We start from the raw sequence: 25,112 nt of genomic DNA, 5'->3' as shown, positions 1-25,112 counted from the left end.
CATGATGGCCTTGGTTTCTTGAGACCCTCCTTCCTGGTCCAGCACTCACAGAAATGATTACGGAGCTGGAGGAATGTCCATGAACAGGGCAAGTGGGAGGATGGGTACTGGCATATCTCAGTTGGATCATGATGTCCTACAGCACAGACTCAACTCCACTGTGTTTTATTGCAGTAGAGTGAAGGAGGGGAGGGTTAATCCATTTAAAGCACAGAATGTCTCGGCATAGGGTTTCTAACATACATACCAGCCAAACTTTAAAACTATTGAACTGGCCAGGGAACAGCTCCTGGCCAGTTAAATAGTCTTATAACAGCTAAGCGCTAATATTCTTTGACTGACTGGCTAAGTTTAGCGGCCAGATACACCTGCATAAATAGCAGGTCTGTCTTTGGCCAATATAACTTAGCCGATCAGCTGATGAATATTGGCTTAACCAGCTATGTTTTTAGTGGCCAAAAAAAACGTGGGAATTAGCTGGGCTCCCTCCCAGTCTGAATATTGGCCCCATAGAAATTTGCACTCAATGCAACAAGCAAATAGTATGTAGATAGGCTGTGTGCAAAAAATATACACTAACATGGGAGAGCACGCCGGACACGTGAATGCAGAGGTCTATGCTAGCAGCAACTAGATTTTGTGCAAAAAAAAAAAAAAGTAAAATAATAAGGTAAAATTATGTATCATACCTGATAATTTTCTTTCCATTAATCATAGCTGATCAATCCATAGACTGGTGGGTTGTGTCCATCTACCAGCAGGTGGAGATAGAGAGCAAACTTTTGCCTCCCTATATGTGGTCATGTGCTGCCGGAAACTCCTCAGTATGTCGATATCAAAGCTCCATCCGCAGGACTCAGCACTTAGAGAATTACACCCACGAAGGGACACTCTGCCCAGCTCACCACCGCCGAAATGGGGGAGGGGAATTAACCCAGCTCATCCCCACACAAGTGGGGAGGGGAATCCGTCCAGCTGATCCCCGCGGAGCCGGGGAGGGACACAACACCCGCCGATGCGGGGGGGATCTGGCTTATCCTGCAACCGCAACCGCGGGAGGAGCTGACTGACCCTAACACTGCCGAAGCGGGAGGGGTACAAAGCTGCCCTACAGCTGCACGAAGCAGGAGGGAGTGCCGGCAGAATTTAGGTCTCAATCCAGCCCCGTAAAACGGAGGGGAGAGGAATGCAGCAGCTCACTGTAACACAAACTCGTCTCAACTCTTGAAGGATCCAAGTGAAAAAACTTGAACACGAAGTCCTCCTGAAGTAACTGAAGACTAAACTTGAACCTAAAATTCAACCAGAATATAAACAGTACAGATATCTGGGAGGGGCTATGGATTGATCAGCTATTATTAATGGAAAGAAAATTATCAGGTATGATACATAATTTTACCTTCCATATCATCATGCTGATCAATCCATAGACTGGTGGGATGTACCGAAGCAGTACTCACCCAGGGCGGGACATTGAAATCCCTGACCTCAACACTGAGGCTCCAAACCGGGCCCCCGCCCGAGCAGCCACAGTCAAGGGGTAATGCTTGGAGAATGTATGGGCCAATGCCCAAGTTGCCGCCTTGCATATCTCTTCCAAGGAGACGGACCCGGCCTCTGCCATCGAGGCCGCCTGAGCTCTTGTGGAGTAAGCCTTCAGCTGGATAGGCGGCACCTTCCCCGCGGCCACATAAGCCGCTGCAATGGCTTCCTTGACCCATCTTGCCACTGTAGGCTTAGCAGCCTGCAGACCCTTACGAGGACCTGCAAACAGGACAAACAGATGATCCGATTTCCGGAAATCATTGGTCACTTCCAAGTATCTGATGATGACACGTCTCACATCCAGATATTTAAGAGCAGAGTATTCCTCTGGGTAGTCCTCCCTACGAAAGGAAGGGAGACAGAGCTGCTGATTCACATGGAAGCGAGAAACAATCTTGGGCAAGAAGGAAGGCACTGTGCGAATAGTCACTCCTGCCTCAGTGAACTGCAGAAAAGGCTCTCGACATGAGAGTGCCTGGAGCTCGGAAACTCTTCTGGCTGAAGAGATAGCCACCAAAAAGACTGCTTTCAACGTCAGGTCTTTCAGAGATGCCCTCGACAAGGGTTCAAAAGGCGGCTTCTGCAATGCTCTTAGCACCAGGTTGAGATTCCACACAGGCACCACAGAGTGCAGAGGAGGGCGCAGGTGATTAACTCCCTTGAGAAAGCGCACCACATCTGGCCGCGAAGCCAGGGAAACACCCTTCAGTCGGCCCCTGAAGCAAGTCAGAGCCGCTACCTGGACTTTAAGGGAACTGAGCGACAGGCCTTTCTCCAGACCTTCTTGCAGAAACGCCAACACTGAAGAAATTGGAGCAGTGAAGGGAGAAAGTGAGCCTGCTTCACACCACGCTGCAAAGATACGCCAAACCCTGGCGTAAGCAGTAGAAGTAGAGCGCTTCCTCGCTCTCAGCATAGTGGCGATGACCTTGTCTGAGAAGCCCTTCTTTCTCAGACGCTGCCGCTCAATAGCCCGGCCGTAAGACCAAAGGGGGAGGGATCCTCCATCACCACGGGACCCTGATGCAACAGGCCCTGCTCCACTGGCAGCCGCAGAGGATCGTCGCATACCAGGGACGTCTGGGCCAATCCGGACCCACCAGGATTATCCGGCCCGGATGCTTTGCCACCCGGTCTAACACCCTGCCCAACATGGGCCAGGGCGGGAACACATAGAGAAGCTCTTGTGTTGGCCACTGTTGGAGAAGAGCATCTACTCCCAGGGATCGAGGGTCCCGTCCTCTGCTGAAAAAGCGCGGCAATTGGCCGATGACGCCATCAGATCTAGGCTCGGCTGGCCCCAGCGCTTCGTGATGTCCAAGAACGCCTGAGCAGATAGCTGCCACTCTCCGGGCTCCAAGGTATGGCGACTGAGAAAGTCCGCCTTGACATTCATGACTCCGGCAATGTGGGCTGCTGACAGCTGTTCCAGGTTCGCTTCCGCCCACTGGCATAGATTCATGGCCTCCTTGGCTAGAGGGGCGCTCTTGGTACCTCCCTGGCGGTTGACATAGGCCACAGCCGTGGCATTGTCCGACAGGACCCGTACTGGCTTCAACGCCAGTACCGGGATGAACTCCAAAAGCGCCAACCGAATGGCTCTGAGTTCCAGGAGGTTGATAGACCACTTTGCCTCTGCAGGAGACCAGAACCCCTGCGCTGTCCTTCCCAAGCAGTGGGCTCCCCAGCCCGACAAAGAGGCGTCCGTCGTGACGACAATCCACTCCGGGGTCACCAGAGGCATTCCCGCAGACAACTTGTCTGTCTGCATCCACCAGCTCAGCGCCTTGCGCACTGCTGAGTCCAAGGGAAGGTGCACAGCATAATCCTCCGACATCGGAGTCCAGCGCTGCAGCAGAGAGTGTTGTAGTGGTCTCATATGAGCCCTGGCCCAGGGCACTACTTCCATCGTGGCCGTCATAGAGCCCAACAGCTGCACATAGTCCCAAGCCCGAAGAGGAGAGGCTACTAGGAACTGGTCCACCTGAGCCTGAAGTTTGACAATCTGATTGTCTGGCAGGAACACTCTGCCCACTTGGGTGTCGAATCGAACTCCCAGATACTCCAGGGACTGAGTCGGGCGCAGCTGGCTCTTCTCCCAGTTGATGATCCATCCCAGGGAGCTCAAAAGAGCAACTACCCGGTCCACAGCTTTGCCGCACTCTGCATAAGAGGGGGCTCGGATCAACCAGTCGTCCAGATAAGGATGGACTTGTACTCCTTCCTTTCGCAGGAAGGCCGCTATGACCACCATTACTTTGGAAAAGGTCCGCGGAGCAGTAGCCAACCCGAAAGGGAGGGCTCTGAACTGGAAGTGTTGTCCCAGGACTGCAAAACGCAGAAAGCGTTGATGAGGAGGCCAGATGGGAATATGCAGGTACGCTTCCTTGATGTCCAAGGAAGCCAAGAACTCTCCTGCCTTCACTGCTGCTAAAACAGAGCGGAGAGTCTCCATGCGAAAGTGCCGCACTTTCAAGGCCCGATTGACCCCTTTAAGGTCGAGGATAGGCCGGACAGAACCTCCTTTCTTTGGTACCACAAAGTAAATGGAGTAACGTCCCTTGCCAATCTGATTTTCTAGCACCGGAACGACCGCACCCAGGCGGATCAGGTTGTCCAAGGTCTGCTGCACTGCCACAGCTTTGACCGGAGACTTGCAGGGAGAGAGTACAAACCCGTCTCTTAAGGGTCGGCAGAACTCTAGCTTGTAGCCGTCTCTGATGACTTCCAGCACCCAAGCGTCTGAAGTTATTGTGGTCCACTCGCCCAGAAACGAGGACAGCCGTCCTCCAATCTGCACTGGGGCGTGGACCAAGGCCCCGTCATTGGGTACGAGACCCTGGGGGAGGACCGGAGGGAGCACCTCCGGGACGGCGGTCTCTGCGAAAGGAATGCTGCTTGGGGGAGAAATTCCTCTTGAAGGAAGAGGGGGCAGAGGAGCCCGACCTGCCCGGGCGGTACCGACGGGCTTCCTGAAACCGTCCTCTGGAGGTACCGGGGCGAGTACTAGCCCGAGCCCTGACCTCTGGTAACTTCTTGCCCTTAGACGTGCCGAGATCGGTCATGATTTTGTCCAGCTCGACCCCAAAGAGCAGCTTGCCTTTAAAAGGCAATCTAGCCAGGCGGGATTTAGAGGCGTGGTCAGCAGACCAATGCTTCAGCCAAAGCCACCGCCGCGCAGAGATTGTCTGAGCCATGCCTTTAGCTGAGGCCCTCAAGACATCATACAGCAAGTCTGCCAAATAGGCTAAGCCCGATTCCAGGGCCGGCCAATCAGCCCTCAAGGAATGATCCGAGGGGGAAGCCCGCTGCACCATAGTCAGGCACGCCCTGGCCACATAGGAGCCGCAAACTGAGGCCTGCAAACTTAAAGCAGCCGCCTCAAAGGACGACCTTAAGGCCGCCTCCAATCTTCTGTCTTGGGCGTCCTTTAGGGCCGTGCCACCTTCCACCAGCAACGCCATTTTCTTAGTCACCGCAGTGATTAAAGAATCCACGGTAGGCCACAGATGGGCCTCACGTTCACTTTCAGGCCAAGGATAGAGGAGGGACATAGCCCTAGCCACTTTAAGGCTCGCTTCCGGGACATCCCATTGAGCCGAAATTAAGGTGTGCATGGCATCATGCACGTGGAAGGTTCTAGGCGGGCGCTTCGTCCCCAGCATAATGGCAGAGCCAATAGGGGCTGAGGGAGAGACGTCCTCCGGAGAGGAAATCTTCAAAATGCCCATGGCCTGCACTAACAGGTTGGGCAAATCCTCTGAGCTAAAAAGCCGCGCTGCAGAGGGGTCATCCGCTCCAACCGAGCGGGGATCCGTCTCCTCCAAGGAATCCGCAAAGGACCGTTGGGAGAACTCAGATACGCTGCCCTCATCTACATCGGAGGAGACAAAGTCCTCCAAGGCCTGGGAATCAATCCGAGGGCGTTTACCTCCGGGGACCTCAACCTCTTTACCAGACGAGGGAGCAGGGGCAGCGTTCTGCATAAGGAAGGCCTGATGCAGCAGCAAAACAAACTCGGGGGAGAAACCCCCCAGACTGTGCACTTCCAAAGCCTGGGCTACAGCCCTAGACGCACCCTCAACCGGCGCTCGCAAGAGCGGGGGAGAGACATGCTGCGCATCCAAGATGGCGTCCGGCGCGACACTCCGCGAAGGAGCCGCGCGGGAAGAACGGCGCTTAACTTTAGCCGCTTTTGTGCCGTCGCCCAAACTAAGGGCGCTCATGGCATTAATGTCTCCTACCTCAAGGGCGGCCCAAGAAGAAGCCGTCCGAGCCGCGTGGCCGGCCAAGATGGCGGAGGTGAGCAGCGGGGGATGGGCGTTTATGGCGGGAAAAACCGCCACGCCGGAGGAAGGACCGGGACACTCATCGGTCACGAAACTGTCACCCAACAAGGGCGAATCAGACTTTAAAACCCCCGCATCCCCTCTAGAAGCGCCCAAGCGATCCGGGGAGCGACTCTTTGCGCCCTCGCCCTCTGACGCCATATGCCACGTGGAGATCAATCGGGGAACCCCCTGCCCGCTATAAAACGGTAAAAATTACCTGCTTTCCGCTCCGAGCTGTAACGACCTGGTGTCCCAGTGAGTAGCTGCAATAAACGTTTAAATAAACGTCGAAATAAACGCCTTTAAGGACGTTCAAAAAATTTTTATTTTTTTTTTTAACGGAGCCAGCGGGAGGGGGGAGAAAAGGAGGGACCTGGCGCCACCAGGTTTGCACTTGCTCAAGAAGAGTCCTCAACCCCAGGCACTCAACAAAACCTAAAAATTAGGCTTGGAGGCCTAGCCAGAGCTGCTGCTGTGTGTGACCACCACCTGCTGAGATAGAGAACATACCGAGGAGTTTCCGGCAGCACATGACCACATATAGGGAGGCAAAAGTTTGCTCTCTATCTCCACCTGCTGGTAGATGGACACAACCCACCAGTCTATGGATTGATCAGCATGATGATATGGAATAATGGTTTCGGCACTCAGAGTTGTATGTTCATACATCCACGCATGTGCTGGGATGCTACTGTGCGCACACTGTCTTTGAAGTACCTATAATTATGTACAGAATAGCATTCCAGTACTTTCAGGGACACATGCTACTCTGAGGACCAGTTCAGTTTCTGCAGTACCAAAGATTTGTCAACAGTCCAGCACTTTACTCTGCTCCAGCACACCTCCCCTTGGCTGCACGTTTTTATGTAATTTATGTAACCCATCAAGCTTCAGGTCCTGTATGCTTGCAGTAAAAAGAAGAAACAAGCATGAAATCCTTACTAAAGGTGACTACAGAAGTACAAGCTAACCTTTAATGCTTCCTCAGACCTTGCATTAAAGCCTCAGCAAAGGCCTTCTGGGCTTCGGTGCACTTCTTTGCATCTGCAGTGAATATCTAGCACCTAAATTAGCATAGGATTTAAACTAGCTGTGTGCTGATACCCAGTGGCGTACTTACCTTGGTTGCCACCCGGGGTGGAGTACCCCCTCTCCTCCAGGTGTGTCCACCCTTGCTCCCTCCTCCAAGTAAGAGTGTGCACAGAGCAGTCACACGGCTGTCGGCTCTGCCGGTTCCCTACCCCAGAACAGGAAGTTGACATCAGAGGGGGCAGGGGACCAGCAGAGCCGACAGCCTGCGACTGCTCAGCGCACCCCCTTGCTGCCTGCACCCGGGGCCCACCTCCCTGCCCTTGGTACACCACTGCTCATACCAGAGCAAGTCTGTGTGCACAGCTCAGGCACAAAACTCATTTTAACATAGCGTGCCCAGCTGTGGCATAGCTGTGATGGAGCTGGCAGGGATCCCCCAGCCCTGCCAACTGAAGACTCCCAGCATCTCTCCCTCCCCTTTCCCGTAGGTGTTCCAGGGTTCTCAACTCCCCTCCTCCAGACCCCCCTGTACCTTTTAAAGCCTTCAGTTCTTCGCCAGCAGCAAGCAGCCACCATACCAGCTGCTTGCACCAGCATCAAGCCTTCCCCCTGATGTAATTTCCTGGTCCCGTCTATGCAGATATAGGAAGTTGCATCAAAGGGAAGGTTCGGGGCTGGTATGAGTCGCTGCCAGCGAAAAACTGAAGGCTTTAAAAGGTACGGGGGGGGGGGGGGGGTGAGGTTAGGCGAGTAGAACTGAGAGATCCAATCATCTGCAAGGGGACGAGAGAGACACATACCGGGTGGGGGCAGGGTTGTCACACCCACACGTTTTGGGCTCAGGCCCACCCAAAATTGGGTGTCTGGTTATACCCCTGGTGCCCACAGTAGTGCACAAATTGTGTACAAAGCCTAAAGTACTTTCACAATGGCCTCTTACATAGAAGTCCTGACACACACAGAGTGCAGGGTGGAACCATGCTCTGTTAAGTCTGGTCCAGGATCCCCCCTCCAAACTCTTCATTAATGTATTGTGCACTGGGGGCTGGAATCTGAATCCCTAATTAGGTCAGTCTAAGTTTCTCCTTCCCAGTGCAGACATCATCCCCGTTCACTCAAAGCAAGCAAAACTATGAGCTGCTACTACTACTGCATCCACCTTGTCATTCTTTATTGTTGGTAGCATTTTTATTTAATCTCACTTATATTTTCAAACATGCTAGCTTGTGCAGCATACGGATGTACACAGAGGAAGTTTAATAACGGAATTACTTTTCATAGGTAGAGTAGTAATTTGTTATAAATCTTAATCAGTGGATAGTTGGAGGGGCTGGTTACAGGGACACCCTAGCATGTGTTATATTTGTGCAGAGATTTCTTTTCTCCTGGTAATGGGCCACTAAAACAGACATCATGTTATGAGAATCAGGTGCTCAACATTCAGAGTTTCTATCTATTTATTTATTTATGACATTCATATCCCACATTTAACATGTATTAGGTTGAAATCAGGGAGCATTTGAAAGCTTTTTTTTTTCCCTGTGCCTAGATCAAAAGAGAAAGATGGTTTGTGGGAACTTGCTCCTTCTATTTTGAAGAATGCAGTGATATATTATAAAAATGCACTTAATATTGTTTATTACTATTATTTACTACTGGTTAATATACAGCAGAAGTTAACCAACTCAACTTCATGCTTTGTAACATAATTTTTAATAGCATTTTCTCAGTTAGTACCAGGGCAGTGTGGGGCAGGCGCAGGCAAACGAGGGCTGTGGGAGGTGAGATAAGCGGGGTAAGCATGGCCTGTGGCGCCCTCCTGCCATGCTTACCTCGTTTACCGGAGCCGGCTCGCCATGCAGAACAACCGGCTCGCAAGATCTTAAAAAATTTAATAACCGGCTCTTGCAAGCCGGTGCAAGCTGGTTCCAGCACACCACTGGTTATTACCCAAATACAAATAAAATTATAATGTTAATTATATGACCGTGTCTGCCTATTATGGTAGTTAGAATAACCTGGTCCTGGAGTTACTGAAGGCTATTGACAATGAATATTCATGAGAGAGATTTGCATACAGTGGAGGCAGTACTTGTTATAAAATGCTTTGAGTCCTACTGATCTGTACATCTGTTGTGTTATTTTGGTGGGTGGAAACAGGTGGGTTTATATGGAGGGAGGGGAAGGGTTCTTGGGGTATGTTCTGTGTGAAAGTTTTTATTGTGCCATGTTGGATGGTTTACTGTTTTTTCTTGTTCTGTATGAAGCTTATTAACCAACATGTTTTACTTTTAATAAAGATGATTAAAACATAAACAATGTTACTGAATTCTATTATTCTGTCTCACTGTATTTCTAGTTTTGGTACAGTATAAGCCATCACAAGAACAAAATATAAGAAAACCAATGGACTGCATTAGGGGCTTACAGCCCATTTAGCTATGTTTCAACAAATGAGAGATCTGTTTGCCAGAAAATATTTTTATTATTTTGACTTATAAACCACTTGTCCCCGAAAAGGTGAATGAAATATAACAGGAGCTGAAACGTGAACCTTGCAAGAAAAGGGGGCGAAGAAACCTTAAGAGGTTGGTAGCGACGAGTCACTCAGCAACTTTGCTAGCTTGTTGGTTTAATCAAGTATTGACAGTGAATGTGACTGTGCTGCAACCAAAATTATAAAACCACCCTTCCAATACTACATCACGTATAACTGCTTATTTGTGGCTGGGATTGCGGTAAATCACCAGAATTTGATCAGTTGCAAATACAGCTCTGGGCCCCTTGTTGGGCAGCCTGGATGGCCAATGCAGGTCTTTATCTGCTGTCATTCACAGTGTTTCCCCACAAGAAGTGCTTTCTCAGCAGCTTGGCCTTGTCCCATGATGCATTCACATTTTTCTTCTGCAGAGACGGCAGCTAGCAATAACTTAGAGGACCCTTCCCTCCCACCTCCCTTAGAGCAGCTCTGGAGGGAGGGAAAGGAGCTGGCTTCTTTCCAAACATGATGTAGTGCAGGGGTGCCATCTCGCGCTAGATAGGCTAATCCGGTCCTGGTTTTGCCCTCTTGCGTGCAAGGAAAATGTAATTCCTTTTTTTCCTCTTTGGTGAGAAATCGGATGTACATCTCCATGCAGGTCAAACCTCCTTGCCCTCTCCCCGAGCTGCTAAATTACCCAGCTGCACTGACTGCAGGAGAGATTAGACCAGTCCTGGATTTCTGACACTCATCCTGATTCGTTATTAGAATTGCAGCACAGCTTTTAATGGGTCGAACCAAGGACTACAAAACCCACACTGCACTGGGGTGTAAATGCAAAAAAAAAAAAAAAAGGCTCGCTCCTGGCCCTGGAAAACTTTGCATCTCTGTTGATGGTGAGACAACAGTCCATGTTCCAGCCCCCCTCCACCCTAATCCCTACTTCCACTGGAATGCACTTTACAGATAGTCGGAAACGTGCTGAGTTAGGCCAGGACAAAGGTTAACTTTCAACATCTTTATAAGAGCAGTGGAAAATTAATTGCACAGTGCAGTCCTGTTACTTGAGCGTCACCAGTCAGGACCCGGGGATTAGGCGAGGAAAGGTACAGAAGTGGGGCTTTTACTTCGCACAACAGAAGGAAAGCTATGCAGTGAGACTAGCAGTTTCCTCCCCAATCGGATTTTTGAAGGGGTCCCCCTCCCCCCTCCTCACTAAAGTTCACCTTACAAAGCCTCAAAATGACCTCGGAGCTGCCAAGATTTGCAGAGACCCAGAAAAGATATTTTGGGCAATTGTTAATCACTGAACTGAGCGGCACAATGCACTGGGATGCGAGTTCAAATTCAGACCACAAAAATCCTGAAATTGGATCCCCCCCCTCCCGAGTTAAAGATCTCATCTACAACTTACTGACTTCGATCTCTCTGGCATGAGAGGCCTCCTTTGCAGGATTAGGGAGGTTATGGGTTAATGACGTCTGGGCTGGCTCTGCTTTCCCTGGGATGCTGTGCTGTTGGCCAGCATCCTCCTCCTCCCCCCCCCCCCCCTCCTCTTTGCAGTCCTCCCTCCCGGAGAGACAGACGTTCCCAGGGCCGGCGGAGAGAGGGAGAGGCGGAGGCTCCGCACCGATCACCCCCTCTGCAAGCTCGGGCCAAGCGGGGTGAATGAGGTTAATGCTGCTGTGCTGCAGCTGGAGGGATGAGCACATGGGCGAGGAGGAAGGTCAGTGCCGGGCGCAGCAGGGGGGGGGAGAGGGATGCAGAAATCCTGGCCCCATACCCCTGGGGTCACGATGCCCTTTTAGGTGATAAATAGCATCTTATCAGAGCTGCAGATTCACAGGGACACTCCCCCGACCCCTGGTCACTTCAATCAGGGCTCTCTGCTGCTTGCTGGCCAGCGCCAGGGCACCGGTGTGGTCTGGATTTGAACTGAACTCGCTTTCTGGGCTACAGCTTCCAAAAGAATTTGTCTGGATGTATTCCTTCTCGTTTTGTATTATTTCACGTATTCATATGCTATTTACAATTATAAATCTGCATGCTTGATTATGACCACAGTGCATGTTTTTAAAACACTCCTCTGAGTTGGCCTTTTTGGTGCCTGTGCTATTATATTCGTGCTTGGTGTGTATCAGTGCGATGCATGTCTGGGGCTTCTGCTAAAGATCCACGCTTCATCTATCTAGGCTGTATTCTTACTCCTTGTGCAATCAATGCCTGGCCTCTGCTAAAGATCCACTCTTCTGTCTCTGCTGTATTTCTGTCCCATTTTGCAGAAGCCCAATCTTGATTCGTCTGTTCCTAGCCGTCATCGCCCTGTTTCAAATCTAGCCTTCATGGCCAAAGTTCTTGAGAAAGTCGTGCTCCACCAATTTTCATCTTACACATATAAGGTCCTTGCTGTGCACCCAAGGCAGTTAGGATTTGGGTCCCGCAATAGCACTGAAACTCAGCGAAATCCAGGGCCACCTTGATCCTGGCAGTATCCCTGGACCTCAATGCAGCCTTTGATCTTGTCAGTCACGCTTTGTTGCTCAGGCATTGCACTTCCCTTGGTATCATCAGGGGAAGTTCTCAGTTGGTTTACACTTTTTTTTTTAAATCTCATTGTTCCTTTCAAGTCATTACAGCTTCATCCTCCACAACCTTCGATGAGCTTCACTGCGTTGTCCCCCAGGTCTCGATTCTCTCGCCATAGTTGTTCAACTTGTTTCTAAGCCCCCTTGCTACCCTCATCCAGTCACTAGGGATTTCGGGATATTATGCAGATGGCATCCTCCTTATCTATCCTACCTAACCAAGTTATAACATAGGCAACCGAGACCCCTCGGGCCTAAAGGTTCTCTAATATTACAATAAAACAATAATGACACGACACATGGTATTTTCTTAACATGGCACAATTCGGCCGCAGCTTTATTTAGATACAACACATCTTAACCATGGGTATACCCAAGCCGATCCAGCCTCTGGCGCAATTGTCCAACCCAGTCCGCCGTCATTAGCAAGACTGATCAATCGTAAACAGAGCTCCCCGCCGCCCAGCAAGGGAGCTCAACCGTTAAGTGCAGCTGCCCCAGCTGCCTAGCTTACACCATCAGGCTTGGGTACCCCGCCACCAGGCCGGGGTAGCGAGGCTTGCCCCGAGCCACTCCCACCAACAGCTGCAGCCTGTTGTGCCAAAATTACCTCCTCTATCACATTCTGTAGATCATTGTTAAATAGGTCATTTCCAATGGCGGATAGGTGTGTACCATCATTCCAGAATAATCCTTCGCACATCTCATCAGCCCAATTGTGTGCGATCTGTCATCCGCCCCTGCCCATAACCCAAGCTGCGATTTGCCTGTTTGCTTTCTTTCTGGGCCTGCCCCATATTTTCCGGTGTCTGTGTCGCCATCTAGGGAGTATGTCGGACCAGACTATGTGAGTATTGGGAAAAAGGTGAGACATTATTGACAGATTGCGTTCGGCTGCATGTACTATGTCAATGCAGGAAAGAGTTCCAATGTCGTTCCCTCCTAGGTGTATGACAATGGCTACAGGGGCGGTTAAGTTGTCTGCTTGGCGGCGGAGTAATGGAACCAGCTGGGGCCATTTCATCCCTTCAACTCCTATCCAATGTATCCTCACTCCTCTTGTAGCCAGGCCTAAATGGGAGCCGCCGGGTCTTGCAGCAGCTCTCCGCGCAGCCCACTTAATGAACGATTGGCCGACGATCCACACCGTTTGTGACCCTGCAATATAGAATAATGTGGATATTACATAGTTAAAAGGAGCCCTGATTCCCGTGTGACTTATCCCTGTAAGCTTCTGACTTCTATCTACCTAACTTTTTAATGGATGGTGGTAGAAAACCTAAAGCTGCCGCGCATGTGGTGGCTCCTATCCTAAAGGAATGCGTTCCAAAGCTTCTCGGGTCGCGTCCAGCCTTCAACAAGCATTTGCGTAATACCGCGGAGAATTGAAAGAGGGTCAGAGGGGATCTATCTGGGTGTACCAGCAGAGCTTCGCCACCCGGAGACCTCAACGATAGGTACTTTCTGATAATTGCTACGGGGCACGTCTGTAACGAGTCTACTTGTGCTAGGGTAATTGTCTGCCCCTTGCCAAGTTGGTCCGTTTTAGACCTGTGGATTATGAGCCGCAGTGTATTATCTGACAACGTGACCCCGTTGAGCTTAAGACCAACTCTTGCCGAGTTTTTCTTGGACGGAGCTATCAATTCGCATACCCTCAACGCCCCAAAGAAGGCCAGAGTAAATGCTGCCCGGGAAAGTCGAGTCTCATATTCTGATTTGCACACGGACTCCAGAGCATGCCAGATTTCCAGCAACAGGTCATGCGTGATTGGTAGTCTCCAATCTGGTCTGGCTCCGCATTCACGCCGCCAACCTTCTAATAATTTTCTGACCATAAACCTATTTTTTGGGTCTCCCCATCCCGCTATCTTTGTGAAAAATGAGAATGTGGTCAGATGTCTGGATACAGAGCTGTGGGACCCTCCCTCTTGTTTCGCATGTATGATGTAGTCCGCAATCGCGTTGTCTGGCACCGGGCCTTCCTGCCATCCTTGAGTATACAGGAAGGAGCGGACTCTCTGGTAGCCGGCTGTGTAAGTTGTCCTTGTTCACGGCGCCAGTGACTATTTCAGCAGGCTCCAGGCCTCGGGGCTCCGAACCTCCATAGGTAACTGGGTACAGGCTCTCCCTCCGCCGCGGCTTGTGGTGCCAGTTTCCGGAACTCTTCCCACTTTGAATGAGAAAGAGCATCAGCAATTGGGTTGCTTGCGCCTGGAACATGCTTTGCGTGCAACAATATATTGTTGAATATACACAGCATTACTAGCTCGCGCAGTTTGCCTATTTATTATGTCTACCACTGCCCTGTTGTCCGACCAAAAGACTACCCTCTTGTTGCTTAGTCTCTCTTTCCAAATGGCCACTGCTACTACTATCGGAAATAGTTCTAGGCTGTTCTTTCCAACTCGGCAGCCATACGTCCGCGCACCATTCTCCCTGGAAGTAAATCACAAAACCGATACTGCCGGCTACATCTGTATAAAGTTGCAAGTCGGCGTTGGATATCGGGGCGTCTAGCCATACTACTCTGCCATTGAAGCTGCTCAGAAACATGTCCCACACCCTGAGGTCATCCTTCATGGCCCTCGTCATCCTGATATGATGGGAAGGCTTACGCACTCCTGACATTGAGCTGGACAGCCTGCGCAGGAACGTCCGACCCATGATGATAACTCTGCACGCAAAACTGAGGTTGCCTGCAATTTCGTTGCCTCGTTTTCCGTACTCAAAGCTCCTGCTACCAGTGTTTTCATCTTTTCAATTTTATCAAGGGGGAGTCGAGACACCATGTCGCGGGAATCCAGCTCAATGCCCAAGAACTGTAAACGCATACATGGATCGCACGTTTTCTCTTTTGCTAAGGGGATACCGAAGGACTGTGCTATCGCACGAAATTGTGTAAGGGTGGACTGGCAAGCTGGACTGGCGGCTGGTCCAACAAACAGAAAGTCATCTAAGTAGTGTATGATATTCTTTCTCCCCCAGGCTCTTTCTACTACCCTCCTCTCCCCGTATGTTCCCACCCGTAACCTCCGCTCTCAGGACAAATCACTCCTATCTGTACCCTTCTCCACCACCGCTAACTCCAGACTCCGCCCCTTCTGCCTCGCAGCACCTTATGCCTGGAACAGACTTCCTGAGCCCATACGCCATGCGCCCTCCCTGCCCATCTTCAAGTCCTTACTCAAGGCCCATCTCTTCTCCCTTGCTTTTGGCGCCTAACCACCTTCCCCATTCCTGTTACCTACACTGACTGCGCAGTCTATTACCGTTAGATTGTAAGCTCTCTTGAGCAGGGACTGTCCCTCCCCGTGTTTAAACTTGTACAGCGCTGCGTAACCCTGGCAGCGCTATAGAAATGCTAAGTAGTAGTAGTAGTAGTACCCAGTGCAAGAATGTGCTGAAACATTCGAATATAGAGCAGGACACCGAACAACCCATGGGCATGCACTTATCATAATAGTATTGCCCTTCAAACTTGAAACCCAGTATGGGGAAATTGTCCGGGTGCACAGGTAAGAGTCGAAATGCCGACTCGATGTCCGCTTTGGCCGTGAGTGCTCCTTGTCCTGCTCGCCTCAGTAACTGTACTGCCATGTCAAACATAGCGTATTGTACTGAGCATGCCTCGGGGCGGGAGAGAAAATCATTCACAGATTTGCCCGCCGGATAGGATAAATTGTGTATGAGCCTGTATTTCCCGGGTTCTTTCTTGGGGATGATTGCTAACGGGGAGACGATGAACCTTTCGAAAGGCTGATAAAGGAAAGGGCCTGCTACTCTCCCTAAGCTTAATTCCTTAGTGATGCGCACCCTAGCTTCCAGGCGCAGGCGCATCACTGAGGGGGAGTTTCTAGCTATTCTCCCGAGCTGCGTGCCGTAGTATGGAATTCTGAATCCGTGTGCAAAACCTTCTTCGATTGTAACTGCATCCTTCCTGCGCGGGTAGTGTGCCAACCATGGCCGCATAGCGGTCAGGTTGACCGGGGAAGGTGCTTTCAGTCTGTTAGGTGTGTTAAAGTTGGGCGGCTGTTCTGTCAGGGGCTTTCTTAACGTACTTGCTGGCGGGATGTGGGGCTCCGCAAGTGGCATAAGCATGTTTGAATTTACAGCTCGGCAAGGTACATGTGGCTCTGTTGAATCGTCAACAAATCCCCTCTTGTTGCTCAAGCGCCCTCCCAGCGCCGTGTAACCCTCCGGGCCGAAAAGACCTGCCTTGGGTGCCCCCTGCCGCCCCTCTGTTTGTCATGGTGTACAGCCACAGGTTAACGTCCTTCCATCCCCACCCTAATGCAGGGTCCTCATCCATCCTGTCCCTATATTCCTCGTCATATTTCAGCCATCTGTATCCCTCATAATCCCTGTATGCTTGCATTATGCTGTGGGCGTATGCTAGCATCGGGCTACATTGGGTGGGGTCTTCGTGGCCGGCGGCATCTATCATCCTAAGGAAGGCCCACAGCCAGTTAAAAAAGGATCTTGGTGTGCTTTTGGCCCGTGCATTTGTATTTTCTTTTGTGTCTTTACTTCTTTTCTTACTCCTCTTCCTCCCTTCGAGCACCTGAAACATGTCAAAATATTTTTTATTCTTTATCTTTTTTCGGGTGGATTTGGGAACTAGCCTCCAGATGCGCGGTAAGGCCGCCAGAGGCAGGGGACGTTCATCCCTGGCACCCGCTGCAGCTAATTCCGCGTTCTGTGTTTCATCGTCCTCATCCGACGAGGTGGAAGATGAGGACGATGAATTTGAACTGCTCTCTGTGTCAGAGTCTCTCCATCTACCCTTTTTCTTTCCTTTCCCTTTCTTGTCTTTTGCAGGCTTTGCCTCGTTGGCTAGCGTGCTTTGACACCTGCTGGCACCCTCTCTCTCAGTGTGTGGGCCATGCTCTCCCCCGATCACGGCATTGCTCCCTTCTAAAAAGCCCGCTCTCTCCCCCACTTTCATATCAACATTTACATTCTCGTGTCTGTGCATTCCGCTGGACGTACCTGCAGGGTCCGGCGGCGGTGGAATGTCTCTTAGAGCGGGTTCTCGCATAGGGATAGTTGGTTTAGGGCACCTGTAACTAGGGTCTGGGTTGCCCGAGGCCATTGCGTGTGATGGGTGTTGGGCAGCACATGCCGCTTGCCATGACTGGCAAGGGGGGGGGGGCAAATCCTGGCCATGCCCCTTATTATGGATGCTGTTGGGGGTAGCCCCAGCCCATGCCATACGGCCACGGGGGCGCGACTGAATGCTGCCCTTGCCCTGCCATTGGCCCCGGACCATCCGTCACCTGAGTTACTGTACTCTGCAGCATTGTCCATTCCTCACATGCCGGCGGGTGCGGCCAGTATCCTGGCATGCCCGGCCTCGTTTGTAAGGGGAGGCTCTCTGATAAGTCGGCTGCATTGTTCGCATATCCTGGGGGACCCTCTATTGCCTGCGCATGACGTCCTGTGGCCTTATTGTTTCCTTTCTTGATCGATATAGTGTCTGCGGGGGCGTCTTGTCTGGCTGCTTTCTTGTTGGCTTGCTTTCTTTTGCCTTTCTTTTTGTTTGAAATGCTCGGTGGTCGCATCTCGACTGCTGCGCGGATCGAGTCTTCCTCGTATACTGCTGCCTCATCTGACTGCATGTGTGATGTGTTGTGTCCATCCTCCGCTCTGATTTCCTGGGTGGAGCACGCCTCCACAGCACCTGTACTTGCTGCCGCTTCCATTCTGATTGAGGGAGGGGAAGGTAATAGTGTCGACATACAAGGAATCTAAATAGACTTAAAAGATAGCCAGTTAATATCTTCATCATAAGTGGAGAGGAACAATTTAAATGAAAACTCCTTTTCAAAATTTATTTATTTATTTATTTTGCTGGGACATAACTGCACACCTGTGGCTTCCCATGGGGCGCTGACCTTCACATGGTTGTGTGAGTACCTTAAATTAATAAAACAAAATTTTTTGTTTTTGTTTTTGCAATTTCGTTATCTCTTACCAAGATGGCCACCACCTTGTCTACTCGTGCTGACTGATTCCTGCCCTCTCCAACATGGCCACCTCTTTCCCATAATCCTCCGCCCTAGGTCTATAGTTCAATCTGCCCTCTCCAACATGGCCGCCCTCTATTATCTATATATATAAAACTCACCCTCAACATTCTATTGTCGGATGACGTCACTGAAGCCAAGGTTCGTAAGTTCGAAGCTCTGAAGCCAAGAAACTCACAGCCTCGGGGCCCCGCCCTCGCGTCAAACGTTATGACGTTGAGGGCGGAGACGGAGCAATTCACTCACATCAACAACGGCCAGGGCGCCGCAATGGGCCACCCACTGACGACGAAGGTGCGTTGGGTGGGGGGGCCACACACATCGACGGCGGCCACGGCGGCGCAGTGCCGTCACTAACAACCAAGGTGCGTTCGGTGGGGGGGGGGGGCCACAGGAAAGCCTTGCCAGCGCCCGTTTCATTGGCTCCAGAAACGGGCCTTTTTTTACTAGTATAGAATGTGATCTATCCAAAATCTGCCCTCTCCAAGATGGCCGCCTTCTATAATATAGCATGTGCTCTATCCAATATGGCCACCTACAGCCTGCAAACTGTGTTAAGAACAATTAGACTTTACTGAAATTATAAATTTGAATAACTTACTTGTCGCTCGACTGGGGAGGGCATTGGATCATCCGACGCTGTCTCGCTGGACTGTGATGTGCGCTCAGGGGCGGGACCTTTCTTGCTGCTCAGACGCTCCACTTCCAGTGCGGTCGGTGCCTAAGAAGAACCCGTCCACTGGGGCCAGCGAGCAGACACACAGTCTGCACTGGGTGACTTCAGCGATCCGTGCCTGCGAGACCCGCTGGGTCGCGCGAATCCAAGGCTCCGTATGTGCTCCCTGCGCTCTGGCGTGCCGCTATCTATCCCTGCCAAGATCGCCGATGCTGGCACGGTTCTCGCAGACTGGCCGAACCGCTTCTTGCAGACTGCCCGATACCGCCGATGCAGGTGAGCTGCTTGCCGCCTGGTGTCCGGACGCCTGAAGAGGTCGCCCGGGCTCCACCCAGGGGTTTTTAAACCCCTTTTCACACTCCTCCCTTTTATCAGCGGGGTGCCCATGGGCGGCGGGAACATGCCCATGGGCGGCGGGAACATGCCCCGCCTCGCTTTACGCCCCGCTGATACTAGCGTGCATGCCCCTCGGGGCATGGCGCCATGTTATATGTGGCTCCGTGCACCCGTCGGTCACTGCGCCTATCTTTTCTTCCTCCACTGTGATCACCTCCTCCAGACCTGCATAGATACTCACTCCTTGGCTAACTGATCACCGTTTAGTTCTCTCCAAGGTAAAATTATCACCAGCTGGTTTTCTGGTCCGTCCATTCCACCATCTATTCCCCTCACCCTGTTCGGGTCACAAATTGTTTCCGTCACTAGCGTCAGATATTTAGGGATCATTTGGGATTTCGCCCTCTTTCAAATATACTTGTCCAAAATCCCCTTTCTTCTTGTCCATCAGCTTTGAGCCATCCGCCACTTTTACAGCCACAACGACTACCATGCCCTCCTCTGTTTATGCAGGTCTACCTCTGTCATCACTGAAAAAACTACACACTTTTCAAAAAACTACAATTAGGTTATTGCGTGATGCTTGTCACTCAGATCACACTACCCCCCTTCCTAAAACACCACTGGTTACCTGTCGAACAAAGTATAATCTTCAAGATAGCTACCCTCACATTTAAGGCTCTCCAAATCGACCTTCCCGACCTTGCCTGCCTTAATGTTCTGCTCGAACTCTCTGTTCCCTGAATGACCATCGTCAAATCCCAAAAGGGGGTGTGGCCATTGGAGGGGAATGGCGGGTCAGGGGCATTCTGAACATTGGGTGTAGTGTTATAGGATACCGGGGATGCACGCCAGGATTTATGCTCCAGCACGGAATTGGTACTATTGTTACCACCCCTCTCGGCTGGACTGTAGTGATGTGCTCCCAGATACCTGTTGGTTGTAGTCGTGGCGAATATCCAGGGAACACACACTCACAGCCGAGGGAGTGGAACAAATAAACTAACCTCGTCCTTTACTCTCAAAGAATAAAGGAGGAAAAGAAGCTAAATTTAGGATTTGTTCCTGAACTGGAAGAACCGCACCTTCAGATTTACAAATTATCTTTTTCTTTATTGAATACAAATGCAAGCAAATTTTCATTCAAATAAACTCAAATTCACAATTAGTGTGAGGCTTAATAGAATTGCAATAACATATTCAACATTCAAATGTAGAACTACATATATACGCTTGTCTGTTTCACCTAAAAAGGCAGAAAAGAACCTTTTCAGATAAGTATTTAAATTGTCTTTTATCAAAATCAGATATTTGTGGTTATTCTCTTTCCTGATGTAAAATTGGTCTCTTTGTGTGCACTATTGGTGTTTTTGCAGAGATCTCATGGATTTTTAATATCTGATGGTCTGTTCCTTTGTTTTCCCTTGAAATGTTGTGAAAAAAATAATATATTCTGTTCAACACCCTTGGCAATGTCACTTAGCTGTAGTTGAATTTACTTAGAGGATGTCTTTCTTGCGTTGGAGCTCATCTGGAAATCCTTCAGCGGATGATCTACAGAATTCTTCTTCCTAAAACCTCACTTATAAAGAAAATAAATGGAGGCAAAGCCCTTAAAACTCCCTGCTTGTCCAGGAACTGACTCCACTCTGGTGACAATTATTCAGTTCTCAATACTGTGGCCAAACTTTCTAATTGAAATAAAATAAGTTAAAGGTTTTCTCACTACAAAACCTATTTCTCACTGTTAATTCCCTATTATAAACTGTTGCAGAAGAAGACTTTTGCACTGCCTTCAGATCTCACACAGTAACCCATTCCATATTCAAATGGTGATACAACATTCCATCTCACAGACTTCACAGATAGATCTGAAAAATACAGCAAACTCATACACAGGCAGTGCTGGATTTTCTTTAATCTGAAGTCAGATTCCAAACCTTGCTTGCACTGAACTCAGAACTCTCACAAACAACACACCTTCCCCACAGACACAGCTTAATGGCTTCTTTTTTTTCAAAAATCCAATTCACCTCTCAGTCCTTCCCCTGTGTCTCACTTTAAATCCTTACACACTTTAGGCTTTCTCATATAGTACAATTCCCACCACAAATCAAAGCCTCTCTCACCCTAAAATGGTAAATCACTTATCTCTGGAAATTCAGGGCTATACTGGAACATTCACTCACCTCACTTTCAATATCAAAGTACCCTTTTTCAATGTCACTTATTTCCAGTGCTTTTTTGTGCCGGTACGCGACGGTACGGCATACCGGCACCTTTTTCTCCTCCTCCCCTCCCCTCCCATTACTTCCAGCGATTCTCCGCCTCTCTCCTGCCCTCCCATCGACGTGCAGCGATTTTTCCGTCCCTCCCCTGCCCTCACCTCTCTCATATCCAGCGATTCTTCGTCCCCCAGCGTCCTCCTTCACTGCCTGCCAGCCAGTCGGACTCAGAAGCGAACAGTGCAGGCAGCGATTGGCTGGCAGCGTCGTAGCTTCCCTCTGCAAGTCCTGCCTATGCGTAAACAGGAAGTTGTAGGCGGGACTTGCAGAGGGAAGCTACGACGCTGCCAGCCAATCGCTGCCTGCACTGTTCGCTTCTGAGTCCGACTGGCTGGCAGGCAGTGAAGGAGGACGCTGGGGGACGAAGAATCGCTGGATATGAGAGAGGTGAGGGCAGGGGAGGGACGGAAAAATCGCTGCACGTCGATGGGAGGGCAGGGGAGAGGCGGAAAATCGCTGGAAATAATGGGAGGGAAGGGCAGGGGAGAGAGAATTGCTGGACATGGGATGGGAGGGAAGGGCAGGGGAGAGAGAATTGCTGGACATGGGAGGGAAGGGCAAGGGAGAGAGAATTGCTGGACATGGGATGGGAGGGAAGGGCAGGAGAGAGAGAATTGCTGGACATGGGATGGAAGGGCAGGGGAGAGAGAATTGCTGGACATTGATGGGAGGGCAGGGATGAGATAATTGCTGGACATGGAGGTGAGAGAGGAGAATCGCTGGACGGGGAGGGGAGGACAGGGAAGAGAGAATTGCTGGACATGGAGGGGAGAGAGGAGAATCACTGGACAGGGAGGGGAGGACAGGGAAGAGAGAATTGCTGGACATGGATGAGAGGGGAGAGAGGAGAAATGCTAGAAATGGATGGAGAGGAGAGCAGGAGATAGAGGAGAATTGCTGGACATGGATGGCTGGAGGAGTTGGCTAGGAGAGAGGAGAAATGCTGACTTGGATGGAGGAGAGGGGAGAGAGAATTATTGCTTTATATGGATACAGAGGAGGGAAGAGAGATGAGAAATGCTGGACATGAATGGAGGGGAGGAAAGAAAAAAGAAGATGCGCATGGATGGAGATGAGGGAAAGGGAAGAGGAGAAAAACTGCACATGGATGGAGAAAATAGGCAAAAGCTGGATCCATGTTATACCTCCTCCAGTCAATTCCATGGAGGAGGACCCAGCTTTTACTTATGGATGCAGGGCAACAAAAGAAGAAGAAAGGAGGAAAGTAAAGAAATAAATGGAAAGGAAGCCCTGGAAACGGAGTTAAGAGAACAGATAGAGAGCAGCAGAATCAGAGACTGGGACCAATATGGATAGAAAAACAAAGTCACCAGACAACAAAGGTAGAAAAAAAATCATTTTATTTTCATTTTAGTGTTTGGAATTTGTCTTATTTTGCACTGGGTATACTGGAGCTGTAACAGCTTACAGAAATTATTTATAATGAAAAAAAATCACATTATTTTTTTCTCCTATACTAGTATAATATTTTCAGTGATGTCTGTTTATATGCGCCATGGCTGGTATAAGGGGTGTGGCACTGCTTATTTCACTTTAAACTCATAAAATATACCTTCATTTCCCACACTCAGCATACGTTTCTCTCCCAGTCATTCCCCTGCTCTCTCTGCCTGGCAACTTCCCCCCACCAGAGGAAGGGACATCTGACCTCACTCAACCAATCAGCTTGTCAGCTAAAGACTGTTTTTTTTTTTCTCTGATCTGTTTTAGAATCTCCCTCCCCCATAGAAGTTACTGCAAACCTTCCTATATAGAGAATTTCCAGGTCAAATTTTAACCTGAAACAGCAAGGAACATTTTATAGTACAATCCCCACCTAATCATGGTTTATTCTTTGAAAAATAAAACCATATTTAAGAAACATCTCACACTTTCTTCACCTAACTCTATTAACAATTCCCAAACTAAACTTTAAACCTTTTCCAGCCAGCAGCATCCACCAAAACCCTGGAACAGCCCCCCCCCCCCCCCCCCCCAGAGCCCCAGGAAAAAAACATTTAATATATGTTACCATATATTACACTATGTGCTATTCTGTTAAGGGCGAGATCATCCCTTATTGAAAAGCGCTGATCACTGAGTTTTTCCAGCACTATTTACTGACCCTGGCCTAGTTTGCCTTTGAAAATTGGATGCAATGTGTGTGAGGTTAAAATGCCTGTGTACATTGCAAACAGCAGAGGTTATTGCAAATTACCCCATAGTGATAGCAAGAGCTTTTTAAACATTGGACTTTCCCCAGAATGAAAAAGGGGTATATAACTGCTTGCACCAGGCAGCTGCCAAAAGATGGTCCTATGCACTAACCCAGTGGTTCCCAAACCTGGTCCTGCAGGTTTTCAGGATACCCACAATATTAATGAGACAGATTTGCATGCAAATCTCTCTCATGAATATTCATTGTGGATATCCTGAAAACCTGACTGGCTGGGGTGCCTCCAGGACCTGGTTTGGGAACCACTGCAGTAACCAGTTATTCCCAATTGTTTTGTAGAGGGCTGATACTTCCTATCTCTGGGCTGATACTCACCTGTGTGATAGTTTTGCTACTATGACAAAGGCAACCTTTGTCATTCCAAGGCAGATTGGATTTTGCAGTGTTCTCACTTAGTTGGTTGTGTACTCTACCTTCCCCCAGATTGGGGTTAATATTTTATTTCTCAGAATATAGTTTCTCTGTTTCCTCATTCCTGGTCCAAACACTGAAGCCAGCACCTGAAGTGTCCCAGTGCAGATGTCTTCCGCATCATAGGGGAATCCTGGTGCCGAGGATCCCAGCTGAGTCTGATCATTTATTCTTTTTTTTTTTTTTTTTTATTTGTACCCCGCACTTTCCCACTCATGGCAGGCTCAATGCAGCTTAGGTACTTATTTGTACCTGGGGCAATGGAGGGTTAAGTGACTTGCCCAGAGTCACAAGGAGCTACCTGTGCCTGCAGTGGGAATCAAACCCAGTTCCCCAGGACCAAAGTCCACCACTCTTGTTGCAGGAATTACCACTATTGTTAGCAGAATCTGTGGTACTTCAGGAGTCAAACACCACACACCAGAATGAGAGAGAAATCTTCTTTATTTGCCAGCAAACAAAGTAGGACATCAGCGCTAGCTCTCTCCTTCTCTTCAGCTCTCTGTGTCTTGTATCTCCTGTCTTGGTTCCTTCTCGTCTAACGTAAGCTGCTTCTGTTCTCATTTATATAGGGTCCTAAACCCCTCTAGCCCCCCTTTCTCACCAGATGGTAAAGAATAGATTGATTACCCTGTCTTGAACTAATTATCTCTACACATTTACTCAAAAATATCAGTTACATAGGTTTGAGATATTTCCTAAACTGACCTATGACCTGGGGCCTCTCAAACTAGACAATGTGGCACCTATCTCCTGCATTTTATTATTATTAAATTCTCAGATTCCCGGTTAACTTCATAACTAGCTGGGTTCATTAAGGGGCCAATCTTACTTAATGGCACACAGACATGGTTTGTTATTACTTTCAGGAGACCAGTCCTACACTTAGCTATAATCCATCAAGGAGAAGAGTTGACTTTTCCTGACCTCTTTCACCTAGCTAGGACTGTGGATAATTCAAACCAGATGATGACCTCTTAAACTGCAGACAAATCTCACTTGAAAGTCAGACACTGAATTGAAAAGATATTTTACAGGGAGAAATAAAACTTATTAATTAAACAGAATAAAACATATTTTAAAATAAGCAAAAATCAGAATTCCTTATAAGACAAAATCTAAATTATCTAGAATTATTTAAATCTAAACTATCTCCTTCTAAACAGC

The 25,112-nt window shown here is 49.4% G+C and overlaps 1 protein-coding gene across 2 annotated transcripts in view; it reads left to right on the top strand.

The window, feature by feature from the left end:
• Positions 1 to 10,966: 10,966 nt before the first annotated feature.
• LIMK1 (LIM domain kinase 1) overlaps positions 10,967 to 25,112 on the top strand; it is a 252,371-nt gene continuing 238,225 nt past the window's right edge. For both annotated transcript variants that reach the window (XM_030186154.1, XM_030186152.1), the window contains exon 1: positions 10,967 to 11,113. In XM_030186154.1, the coding sequence (XP_030042014.1) occupies positions 11,056 to 11,113 (58 nt within the window). In that variant the 5' untranslated portion in view covers positions 10,967 to 11,055. The remainder of the gene's footprint in view (positions 11,114 to 25,112) is intronic.

The sequence above is a fragment of the Microcaecilia unicolor genome, chromosome 13, assembly GCF_901765095.1.
Source record: "Microcaecilia unicolor chromosome 13, aMicUni1.1, whole genome shotgun sequence".
Taxonomy (NCBI): domain Eukaryota; kingdom Metazoa; phylum Chordata; class Amphibia; order Gymnophiona; family Siphonopidae; genus Microcaecilia; species Microcaecilia unicolor.
This window is presented reverse-complemented; position numbering and strand designations above follow the sequence as displayed.